Raw genomic sequence first — 12,791 nt, forward strand, 5'->3', positions numbered from 1 at the left:
ATCAAAACCTTATTTTTTAGGTTCAATCTCAACCATCCATTTTCTTTTAATCTCAACCATCCATTTTCATTTAGAGTTTCATCTCTTACCCCCTAGTTTCTAATCTCTTCCTCTCCTCCATTTACCCAATCAAACCCTCTCCTCCATTTTTATCCATCATCAAGCTTGAACTTGAAGCTCCCTCCTCCCGCTGCCGCCACCGCACCATCTCCTCCCACCCCACCTCTTGTTGCATCCGTCGCCGTCCAGCCACCCCGCCGCCGCCCGCCTGTTTTTGAAGTGGGTAAGTTTCAGACCGACGCCTCTGCTTGGGTTCTCTTTGCCTTTTTTTTCTTCTTTTTTCGCCCTCTTTCTCGCGTCTACTTCTTTTATGTGTCTCATCTTATTTGATTGCTCTCATTATCTTGACAACCTTTTCTTCTAGGGAGGAAGAATGGACATCCAAGCCAATCCCACGGACAACTTTTTCTTCTCTGTCCCTCTCTCCTTTTTCGTGGTCTCAAGAAAAAAAAAAGAACGCATACAAGAAAAACTCATTAATAGCTACAACCCAACAATCCAACCTGACCCAACCTGAATTTTTTGGGTTGGGTTGGGTTGGGTTGGGTTGGGTTGGGTTGTACATATGGTCAACCCGAAAATTCGGATTGGTCCCAAAAAACCATTAACTCGACCCAACCTAACCCGTGAACACCCCTGCTAATCAGTTGTTTTCACCAACTTCTCTATGATAAATTTTAAAATGATACTTTTTTTATATACTTATTTATTTATTTTTTATGTACATAATTTAACATTAAAAAAAGAAAATTATTCGAACGACGTACACTACCTAAAAAGACGTATATAATTACCATTATCGTTAAAATAGTTAATATTAAAAATGTGCTCTCAAATACTTGTCTTTTCCTTTATTTTTTCTTTTATTATTATTATTTTTTTCATTTTGAACGTGGAAGTTGCCATAGTACTACAGTAATATTTTGCCCCATCCGATGGACAACTCATCAATGTATACGACATAATTATTTCACATGTGCTTATTTAAATAGAGTAGGTTTCAAGATGTTTAACACTACTGTTCAAAAAGCACAACCCTCGTGGTTGTTGAGAGCACACGCAAGAATTGACTTCTCTAACATAAATAGAGTCAACAAAGTTGTTCCTCCCCCACTCTTGTTCATCATATCCCACTTGCATGTGTTTGTTTGTTAGGGCAAGGATTGGGTAGTGATTCTTCTCTTCACCAGCATATTGAGACAATCAATTTGTTTGTGTTCGGAGATTCCAATGTTTGACACTGACAACGAGATATCCAATGATAGTTTCATCAAGTATCCATATGAAATTATCTTTTTCAACAAATTTGATGGACGTTACTCGAACGATGGTTAAGAAAGAATTCAAAATCAAAGTTTTAGCTTGTTGGACAAATCAAATGACAGTGGGCTGATATTTTCTCTGTCTCCTTTCATCAAGCACCAAAATATAAACTAAATATTGATTACACGAGATACCAAAAAGGAAAACAACGGCTACTAAGGACACATATAGAAGGAATTGAATAAAGACAAGAAAGGAAATAACATTCGTTGTAATGAATGCTGAAAAGATAATTGTCAGTGTACCCAAAATAGAAGATTGAAAAAGAGAAGCAATCTGCTGCCAGTCTGTCATGAGACTCTGATTTGTACAAGCTGGAAATTTTTTTCACGTTGAAGGCAAGAAGGAGGAAGATTTCATTGGAGAAAGATTCAAGGAAAAGAATCAATTCCAAAGGATCTCAAGCTGTGTTGGGGTAGAGTATGGTCAGGCATTTGTCTCTTCCTCGTTTTTGGAAGGATCAGTTTCTAATTTTACAATTTTCTCACAGATTACTTTGGTAAATCTAAATGATCTTTGAAAAGTTAATTATTTTAGTAGTTGAATGTATTTTTATTATCCAATTAATATATAATATATCTTTGAACATACACACATGCAGTGAGTTTTCTAGGCCTTGAGTCTCCGATCCCATACATGCAATTGTATGACGTAGTAAATCCGGAGTTGTTAGATAGTGTCAACTTTGCTTTAGGTGGAACCGGTGTATTTGATGTACAAATTTTTGTGCCAAACTTGACCAAGCGAATCGACTTCTTACAAGAGTTTATTGACGACTCTACGTTTACTCCACGAGACATTAACTCTCCTTTAGTACTTGTTAGCTTGGTATCTGACAATAACTATTTAATTTACCTAATACAAAATTTTGGTAATAGCACATAATTAATTAAGGTAACTCTCTTTTGTAAATGTTTGAACTCAAAAATGAAAAAAAACAAAAACTCTTTTCAAACTTAAAACTTGCTGTTTCAATTATTTGCATATATTTGCCATGGATTTTAAACTAATGGAATTTATTATTTTTTCTATTTTTATACTTTATTATTATTTTTTTGACAAGTCTATTTTTATACTTTATGGAGGTTGGACTCTAGAAGATTCCAAGAGTTCAATTCTGTATCAATTAAAGTTCTGCGAGGGTTTAGGGTCCATGATGATGAAGTCCAAGCTTTTTGGCTTTTATCTGTTAGGGCAAAGAAACATGGTAGCTTGGTAATTTTCATGTAGGTCTCATTCACTATTTTGACAGATTCTTAAAATTTAAGTCATTTATGTAATTAAATTATCTAAAAATTCTATATGCATAGTTATACCTATTTTATATTGACCTTAGTATAGAGTAACTGCCGGACTTGAAATTGGTTGTTGGTATTAAAAATTGATCGATTAAAATATTGGTATATATGCTAATATCAGAATGACATAATATGACAAGCGTTTTTAGCCTCGTGGTACCCACCTACTTTGAGGTTCAAGTTCGAGCTAGTCAACGAGTCCCAATTATAGAGATATACTTTGGTAAGCCACATGACATTGATTCCGAAAAATTTACTATTTTAAAATTCATATATAATTGTTTTTTAATATTTAGTTATTGTAAATACTTAATTGAAAAAAAAAATTAATAAATGAAAGACCTAAATTGAAAATTTTTAAGGGACCAAATTGACACTCCTTTTCATCCTAGACTAAAACATATATTTACATTTACTTAAATACTTTTCTCAAATTTTTTTTTTTTATTTTGTTTTTGTTGTTGTTTTAGTGTGTGGTTTAACTATTTCTTGCCTCGTAGCTAAGTTTAGGTATTAATTTTTGTTGTTACATTTCATGGTTTTTTATGATTGAGTTTTGGGTGATTTATTTGGTGAATTTTTTACAATTTTGTACCTTATTAAGTTTTAAGAGATAGGACGATATATCAATTTCGAGATTTATAACTTTATTGGACGAAGTTAAAATATATGGTTGAAACCGATTCATTTGTATTATGAATTCTAAAGCTAGGAAATCTTGGTATTCGCGGTAATTAATTATGTTTAAGTAGAAGTATGATATTTCTGTTTATTTCCAATAGTTACGATTTATGTTGAACACTTGAAAGTTCGACACTCTTATTAAACATAATTGAAAGTTTACTGAATATATTCAATAACATTTTCATTGTTTGTTACTTATTTCGAAACATCATTTGATAATTGTTTTTTTTTTCCGGAAACATTTCTACAATTATGTAGAAAATTTTGGAAATTATAAAATTAAGTTTTTTGTTTCGAATTTTTGTTTTTATTTTTTTTTTAAATTATAAATAAAAGTATTATTTTATCATTTTTAATTATAAAATGCATATAAATATCAAAAATAAATATAACAAAAACAAAAAAGGGTTTTGGTAGCAACCCTTACTAATTTATATTGGATAAATATGTGTTTTGTTATATAATCTTCAATAGAGAGTTTGACTGGTTTAGAGCCTCAAAAAATATTCTTGAGCTCGGCCTACGGGTATGGAGACAGGACAAAAATAGTCGCATTTTAAAAGTTGTATTTGATCTATTGGCACAAGCATGCACCTTTGTTCCACTTTTATCTTGGCCGCCTAATTCGATTATCATGTAAAAGTACATAAATCAAAATAAATAAAAGTGTTGAAAGTAAAGAACTAATATTTTTAGATATAAAAATTTCCCTGTGACCTATATGTATAATAATCCTAACAAGTTCAAAAGTCACAACTCGTTTAAACACAGGAATGTCCATTCATATTCCTTCACAAGGATACCTACCTAAAATAACTACTAAACAGTGTATAATTCATAAGTTGGAGAAAGTTTAGTACCAAGAAGTAAAAAAGAAGAATTCTTTTTATGAGGCCACGGTGCCCATGTGATGCCTTTCTGACCAATAATGTTTTCTAGCCTCATTACTGTCTCCAAAATGCAATGTTCCACATCCCCTTTATCAAATAAATCTAGTCAGCTATTTCACATAATTAGGCTCCACATCTTTAACACACTAGTAGTGATATTACTTTATTCCTTCTAGGGACGAGGCACTGCGCAGGTTGGGGTTGGCTGACCTAACTGGTATATAGATTTTAAGCTCTTATCTCCACGGTGATATAATAGTCTATTTTGGACATAATTCTCATCAATTGGTATCTTCATACCAATTGACATAACTGTCATCGCCTATTAGCTGTGGATCATCCATTTCTCTTCTTACGATCCTAAACCTGAACAAACTTCAGTCATGAGAAATAAGACAAACCAAGCTTTGGAACCCAGAGGGACGAAACTCAACAAACAGAAATGCTAACCTTTTTTTTATATATGTAAATAAGAAAATGGCCTCGTATGGATCATGAGAAACGAGCTTCAACTTCTTTATCATTATTGTTTTTCTTGTTAAATACATTTTCTTCTAAACTTGAAGAAAGTAGAATACGTATATAGAAATATTAAGTTATTAACATAGCATAGCTTAATTTTGGTTAAGATATATATGTTTAACAAAAAGGTCAGAAATTTGAATCTCTATCCGTATTCTATTTAACATAAAGGTATAACATACATCTGGTTGAACTCAGAAAAAGTAAAAAAAAAAAGGAAAAAATTATTCATACTAAGACACCTAATATTTGAGAGAGCATTTACAGCGTATGCAGTTGGCATCAGGCTCTTTTTTGCAAGTTTTTCGACGGTGTTAGCAAAATAATAGCACAAACGAGAAAGAGACTTTAATTAAGAAAAAAAAACTATCCCATGAAAATTGATTTTTCTTTTCAAGTTCGTAGCCCTTTTTATCTCCACAGTATATGATCATATATTATTCACTTTAGACATAAATTCTCATGACTTTGGCTTTTGGTTTTTCTCAGAAGACTTCATACCAACAAAAATTATTGTCTTAACCTATGTATCATAGATATTCTCCTTTCCTAGTCAATATAGGACTTTATTTACACTTCAACAATGTTTCACATGCGCTCTACCCTTTAGCTTTTCCCATTGACTTAGAATTTAAATTGAAATGGAGTGACGTTGCCTACAATCTTGAACACACACTACTATATATAATAGCACAACCTTGGTGGCGGTTGGTAGTACGCACAAGATCGAGCTTGCTTTTCTTACACAAATGGAGTCAACAAAGTTGTTCTTCCCCCTCTTGTTCATCTCCCTCATGGCAGGTGTGTGCGATATGATTTTTGTATTGGTTTAGAATACTACTTTACATTTACATGTGTTTGTTTTCCAGGACAAGGACTAGGCGGTCATTATTCTATCCACAAGCATTTTGAGGCTACCAATAAGTTGTTTGTGTTTGGGGATTCCTACGTTGACACCAGCAATGAAATATCCAACGATAGTTTCATTAAGTATCCATATGGAATTATCTTTCTCGGCAAACCTGATGGACGTAACTCTGATGGTTATGTTCTCACAGATTACTTTGGTAAATCTAAATGATTTTTAACAATTTAACTATTTTAATAGTTGAATGTATTTTTATTAGTAGATTAATACATATAATACATCTTTGTCTACACCTGCAGCGAGTTTTCTAAACCTGGAGTCTTCGATCCCATACATGCAATTGTATGATGTAGTAAATCCAGAATTATTAGATGGTGTCAACTTTGCTTTTGGTGGAACTGGTGTGTTTGATACACAAATACACAAATTTCTGCGCCAAACTTGACCAAGCAAATCGACTTCTTACAAGAGATGATTGATAACTCTACGTTCACTCCACAAGACATTAACTCATCTTTAGCCCTTGTCTCCGTATCTGGCATTGACTATTTAACTTACCTAATACAAAATCTTAGTAATATCACTGAATTAATTCAGGTAACTCTCTTTTTAGATCGGGATGAACTCAAAAAGGAAAAAGAAAACCTCGTTTCAAATTTAAAACTCACTGTTTCAATTTGGATATATATTTACCATGGACGTTAAACTAATGGAAATTTTTATTTTTGTATTTCTAACTTCGAATGGGGTTAAATCTCAGAACTTTTAAGGAAGGTAGTAATATCCTATGGGACATGTACATGCATTTCCAACACTATTTCATTTCAGTACCGGCTACTTTTTATGGTGCTTGTGTTGGATTTTTACATATGTTTTCTATTCTTTAGTTGGGCACATTTGCCTGAGGAGAAATTTCAATTCAAAACACAAAATTCAATACGCGTACTTTACAAAAAATCACAACTTTTTATTTTCGTATCACAAATATAACATAACTTTTAACTTTTCTCTATCTTTAGAGTTTAAGATTGAATTTAATTGTGTTATTTTCCTGAAATTTCAAACTTTATGTTATATTTGAAACCTTTTTATTTTATATTATTTATTTAAAGCTAAAAATATACGTTTTAACTGCTAATACTTTAGTGTTTGTTCAATTAAGTCCTTATTTTTAACAAACGTTGAGATTAGTTAGTTAATAATGATATATAATATGAAGATACATTTTATCGATTAAAAGTATTCTATGTTTAAATTATTTAAAATATACGTACTATGAACTGAGATGGGTTGAATACCTATTAAATGCACCCTAAAGCCAGGGACAAATCCTTACTAATTTGTAGTTGGTATATATGTGTGGTTGCAGGGTTTGAAACCTTAATTTCATAAGCTCAGTGGTGGCCACTGCCGCAGAAGACTTGAAACGCATCCATAGCTTGGGAGTGAAGAAAGTAGTGGAGACAATATATAATACATCTTTGACTATACACACATACAGCGAGTTTTTTAGGCCTTGAGTCTCCAATACCATACATGCAATTGTATGACGTAGTAAATCTAGAGTTGCTAGATGGTGTCAACTTTGCTTGTAGTGGAATCGGTGTGTTTGATGCACAAATTTTTGCGCCAAACTTGACCAAGCAAATCGACTTATTACAAGAGCTTATTGATAACTCTATGTTTACTCCATGAGACATTAACTCCTCTTTAGCCCTTGTTATCTTGGTATCTGGCAATGACTATTTAACTTATCTAATACAAAATCTTGGTAATATCACATAATTAATTAAGGTAGCTCTCTTTGTAAACGTTAATGAACTCAAAAAAAAAAAAACTTAAATAACACTTTTCAAACTTAAAACTTGCTGTTTCAATTTGCATATTTGCCATGGATTTTAAACTAATGAAACTTTTTAATTTTTTTTCTATTTTTATACTCTATTATTTTTTTTTTTTTTACAAGTCTATTTTTATACTTTGGAGTTTGGACTCTTCTTCCGTTAATTATAGATTTGTGGAACAACAATCAGTAGGCATTGCCAAGACGGACGAGTTTTGATTGTGCTTTGTGTTGGATTTTTATATGTTTTCTATTCTTTAGTTGGGCGTGTTTGTTTTAGAAGAATTAATTTCACTTCAAACCACAAATTTACTTAACATGTACTTTAACGGCCGTTTATTCTTGGGGAATGTAGATGTCCGGTATTTATAGTGTCTGAAATTTCATATATCTGAAATTTTAGATGTCCGGCATCTTCAGATAACCATGTTTATTTCGTAAGAAAATTTATAAGAATATCCGGTAATATTTAGATAGCCACCTTTGTTTTGTAGGATTTATTTTTTAGAATCGGTTAAATTTGTAAAATGTTCCAAAAATGCCATTACAAATATTTATATAATTTATAAATTCATTTAATATAATAAGTTTATTTGAATTAATTTAATATTTTTATTTTTGTATATGTTATTTTGTAGAAAAACTAATTCATATTAACTTAATATAAATTTCATTTTCAACTTTAATAGTTTTTCAAAAAAACAATCATATAATTTATGCTATCTTGGGTGAAATTTATTTATCCTATCATCACATTATATTTTTTTTAAGATGAAAAATATGACAGGTATTTTGGTAGTAAAAAGAATATTACTTTAAAATTATATATTTATGGTAATAAATATTATTAATAATGTAATTCCTTCAAAATATTAAAAATAAATGGAGATATTATATAATTTAATTGTAATAAAATTTTACATGTAAATCTAATGTATAAATATAGTTAATGACATAAAGTTGTTTATTAGACGAGAACATTAATTATCTTAATTATAAATTTAAAAATAAAAACTAAAGAAATTTTTGAGAAAGAATTTAAAAAATTTGATGAAAGAACATCCATGAAGAAAAAATTAAGGGCAGAAATGTAAAAAAGTGGATGCCCTCACCACGGGAATCTTGGAAACCCTTGTTTCAAAAGAGTATCCAAAACTCGTAAGATGTCTCACATGTGGGCATCATAGGATACCCGGGCATGTCAAGATTCCCGGGTATCCTACATTCCCATAAAATGAATGTGGGAATATAGATGCCCCAAATAGGAATCTCGGATTCCAACAAAACAAACGGCCCCTACAGAAAATCATTACCTTTTATTTTCTTTTTTCTAATATAACATAAGTTTAACTTTTCTCATCTTATATGTAAATTATGCTATTTTTTTAAAACTTCAAAATTTTCTGTTATATTTGAAAATACGTTTTTGTTAAGAATCTTAAAAGATAAGAAGGCTAACCAGGCTAACAAGAGTTTATAATATATCTAACTATTATTTTCACTGTCAATTGATTTAATCTTAAAAGATAAGAAGGCTAACAAGAGTTTATAATATATCTAACTATTATTTTCACTGCCAATTGATTTTGGAATGAAACCTCGTGAATATTAATAGTTTTTATTTGATGTGATTTATATATATGTTTTAACCGCTAATATGTGAGTATTTTTTCAATTAAGTCTTTATTTTTACCAAACGTTGTAATTAGTGGACTAAGTAATGATATAATGTGAAAATACGCTTTATTCATTAAAAGTAGGGGCAACTTCAGATATGACAAAAAAAGTTAGGAAAATAAGCAAAATAGTAACAAGGTTTGAGTTTTTCAAATATACCATTTTTTTCACAAAAAAATGGAGGTCCACGTTGTAAATTACAAGTATACCCTGCAGGCCCGAACCAACAATAAATTACTTCTGATTGACTTCTGATATACTAATTATTGACAGATATACTCCTGATATATATGTGATATATGTTTGATATACATATGGTATGAAATTGATTTACTTCTGATATAACTATGATATCTACTACTATAAGTGACATAGAATTGATTGACTTCTGATATACTATTGATTTACTTATGATATAATTATGATTGACAGATATACTCCTAATATATATGTGATATATGTTTCATATACATCTGATATGAAATTGATTTACTTTTGATATAACTATGATATATACTACTATAGGTGATATAGAACTGATTGACTTCTGATATACTATTGATTTACTTATGATATAACTATGATTCACAGATATACTACTGATATATATGTGATATATGTTTGATATACATATGATATGAAATTGATTTAATTCTTATATAACTATGTGATATCTACTACTATAGATGATATAGAACTGATGAACTTCTGATATATTATTGATTTACAGATATAACTATGATTGATAGATATACTCTTGATATATATGTGATATAGGTTTGATATACATATGATATGAAATTGATTTACTCCTAATATAACTATCATATCTACCAATTATTTCGAACATATTACCTTTAATATATGTTTTCTAATATACTACTAATATATGAAATAATTTTTTTTTCAGATAAAAGCAATGGTACAAACACGAAAAATGAAATAAAAATGCATCGTCGAAAATGTTGATATCGTTCGTCCCAAAAGACAACACAAACCAACGCTAGAAGTGTTGTCTATGGAAAAATGGAAAGCTTCAAAGATGTTATCTCCGAAGACACGACAATCACCAAGAACGAAGATTGATGTCCAAAGCTTTTACCAAAAGATTATACAAGAATGAAACTTACACTTTTCTAAACTGTTGGAACTTATGCTTCTTCATTTATAGAATTTTAAGAATGACATTGTTAGTCTACTTTTGGTTTATGCTACTGGTTCGTTTTGATGTTTAAACCTTTAAGTTTTTAGTTGAAGAACTTTGCTGCTGATTTGCTGTTAATGTTGATTCCCAAGAATGATGTTTAAACCTTTTAAGAATGACATTGTTGTTGATTTCTCATGCATGTCAATACTTACTGATTTCTAATTGATCAAAAAAAATACAAGACAAAAGGTTAAAGCAGGTAGAATAATGATTTACTATTATACAACTAATATAGAACTGATTGACTTCTGATATACTATTGATTTACTTCTGATATTGTCAAATATACTCCTGATATATGTTTGATATATAATAACGAAGTGATAACTGAAAAGGGTAATTTGGAAATATTGAAAATTTTAAAATCACGATTTTCAAAAAAATGCTATGTCTGAAAATATCAAAAATGCATGCTATTTTGTTAAATATAGAAAACTTATATGCTACCCATTACAAATCCCCTTAAAAGTATTCGATGTTTTAATTTTATGAAATAGACATGTTGCTTGTCCATAAAATATAAAATTTAAAACGCACTCATTTCAGAGAGGTATTCCACAAGGGGATCCACTCTCCTCTTTTCTTAGCCGTCTTTGGGAGGAAGCTCATGGGAAAGGGCTCATTGAAGGTTTTCTTGTTAATCACAAGAGCCTTCATATTTCCCTTCTTCTTTTTGCCGATGATATTCTACTATTCTCTTGTGCAGGCGAGATCAAGCTTGGGAATCTATTCATGTTGTTGAAATCTTTTGAATTGGCTTCGGGGCTTAATATTAACATTAAAAAATCCTCCTACTCCGGTGTTAATATCCCTGCTGAAGACCTCAACAGATTCTTGAAAATTTGGGGATGTCCTATAAGTCCGCTGCCTATCTCCTACCTGGGAATGTCTCTGGGGGGAAATCCAGAGGCTGCTTCGTTTTGGGACCCAATTATTGAGAGAGTTAATCGAAAATTCTGAGAGCTGTAAATATTGCTACATACCAAAAGTGGAAATATTATTTGTCGGTATTCGAAGCCCCTATCAGAGTCACAAAAGATGTTGAGAAACTAATGAGAAATTTTCTATGGGAAGGAATCGGTGACACCAAAAGCCCCCATCTCGTTCGATGGAATATTGTCATCCTTCCAAAGTCCCAAGGAGGATTAGGCATTGATAGTATTGTCAACGCTAATTTGATTATAAAATGGTTGCGGCGATTCTTCACACAACAAAACAGTCTCTGGGTCAGCCTGATTAAAGCTAAACACGACACTTACCTTCCTGAGATTTTTCCCTCTACTTGAAAATTCAGTAGCTCAAGAGCTCCTTGGTTCCACGTTATCAAATTAAAGGTCCTATTCCACAACTTGACAAAATGGAAAGTGGGAAATGGAGAGCATTTACTTTTCTGGTTCCATAATTGGACGGATTTTGGGCCTCTACATTTATCACAACTAAGATTATTTGTCCTTTCTGCTAAGAAGACCCTCTTAGTTGCTGAAGCTTGGAATTCTCACGGCTGGAATTTTTATCCTCGTCGACCATTGCTTGATAGGGAATCATCTTTTTGGTCAAGCATTTCTGCATCATTTCAGCAGCCTAGTTCTGATAAAGGTTCCGATCAGATCTCTTGGTTTCAAATAGCTAATGGCACTTTTTCAGTTAAGGCAATGAAATCCCTTTTATCCGATAAGCATCCATCTGAATCTAAAAAATGGATCAAAACTAGGCTAGAATTTCTTGAAGCCGTACAATCTGTTTATGACAAACGAGATGACAAAAGAGAGTGTTCTATTATTCACTAGCTTTGACAATGAAAATAAAGAGAAAAATATATTTACAAAATTGCTACTGCTTCAAGGAGAAAACCTATGTAAATATACAGTATGGTAGTATACATTCTTGAGCTAAGTAAGGTAAACTTGCAACGGTAAAGAAGAGTAAATATAATACAGCAGAATTGTGATCCTTTCCATACAAGGTTTAAATAATAATCCAAATATGAGTCTGCTGTATAAGGTAACTAATTAAAGCTGCTGATAGGAAGAAATCACAGATTTTCTATGCAAGGAAGTTTGATTTAATTGTTTATTCTGCTGGTTTTGTGAGGTGGCTCATGATTGAGCATTTGTTGCTAACTGTATTGAAAATGTAGCTACTGATGTGGCTTTTGTTATATCCTCCATTTTATCAGAATCTACTGATTTTTTTGATAATTTTTGGAGTCTATTCATGAATTTCTAGATACATGAATTGTTAGGTTCATGTAAGTTAATGTATTAAGATACATGAATAGTATGTATACATATATCCATATATTTTGTGTCTTTTAGCTGTGTCTCTTGGATGTTATGTAAAGAGATCATTTCCCTCATTTGTAACCAAGCAAGAAAGAAGCAAATTGAAGTATTTCAATCAAAAAAGAAAAGAGAACAAT

General features: G+C 31.1%; 1 protein-coding gene across 1 annotated transcript; it reads left to right on the forward strand.

The window, feature by feature from the left end:
- Window positions 1-5,474: 5,474 nt before the first annotated feature.
- LOC111005820 (GDSL esterase/lipase At5g03610) lies at window positions 5,475-7,382 on the forward strand. The gene is given in 5 exon segments (XM_022277455.2): window positions 5,475-5,578; window positions 5,647-5,844; window positions 5,945-6,054; window positions 6,057-6,242; window positions 7,015-7,382. Coding segments are annotated over 5 exon segments (561 nt in total). The 5' UTR covers window positions 5,475-5,526; the 3' UTR covers window positions 7,030-7,382.
- Window positions 7,383-12,791: the final 5,409 nt, after the last annotated feature.

Source organism: Momordica charantia (genome assembly GCF_013281855.1).
Source record: "Momordica charantia cultivar OHB3-1 chromosome 1 unlocalized genomic scaffold, Mcharantia_2.0 BLBB01000001.1, whole genome shotgun sequence".
Taxonomy (NCBI): Eukaryota; Viridiplantae; Streptophyta; class Magnoliopsida; order Cucurbitales; family Cucurbitaceae; genus Momordica; species Momordica charantia.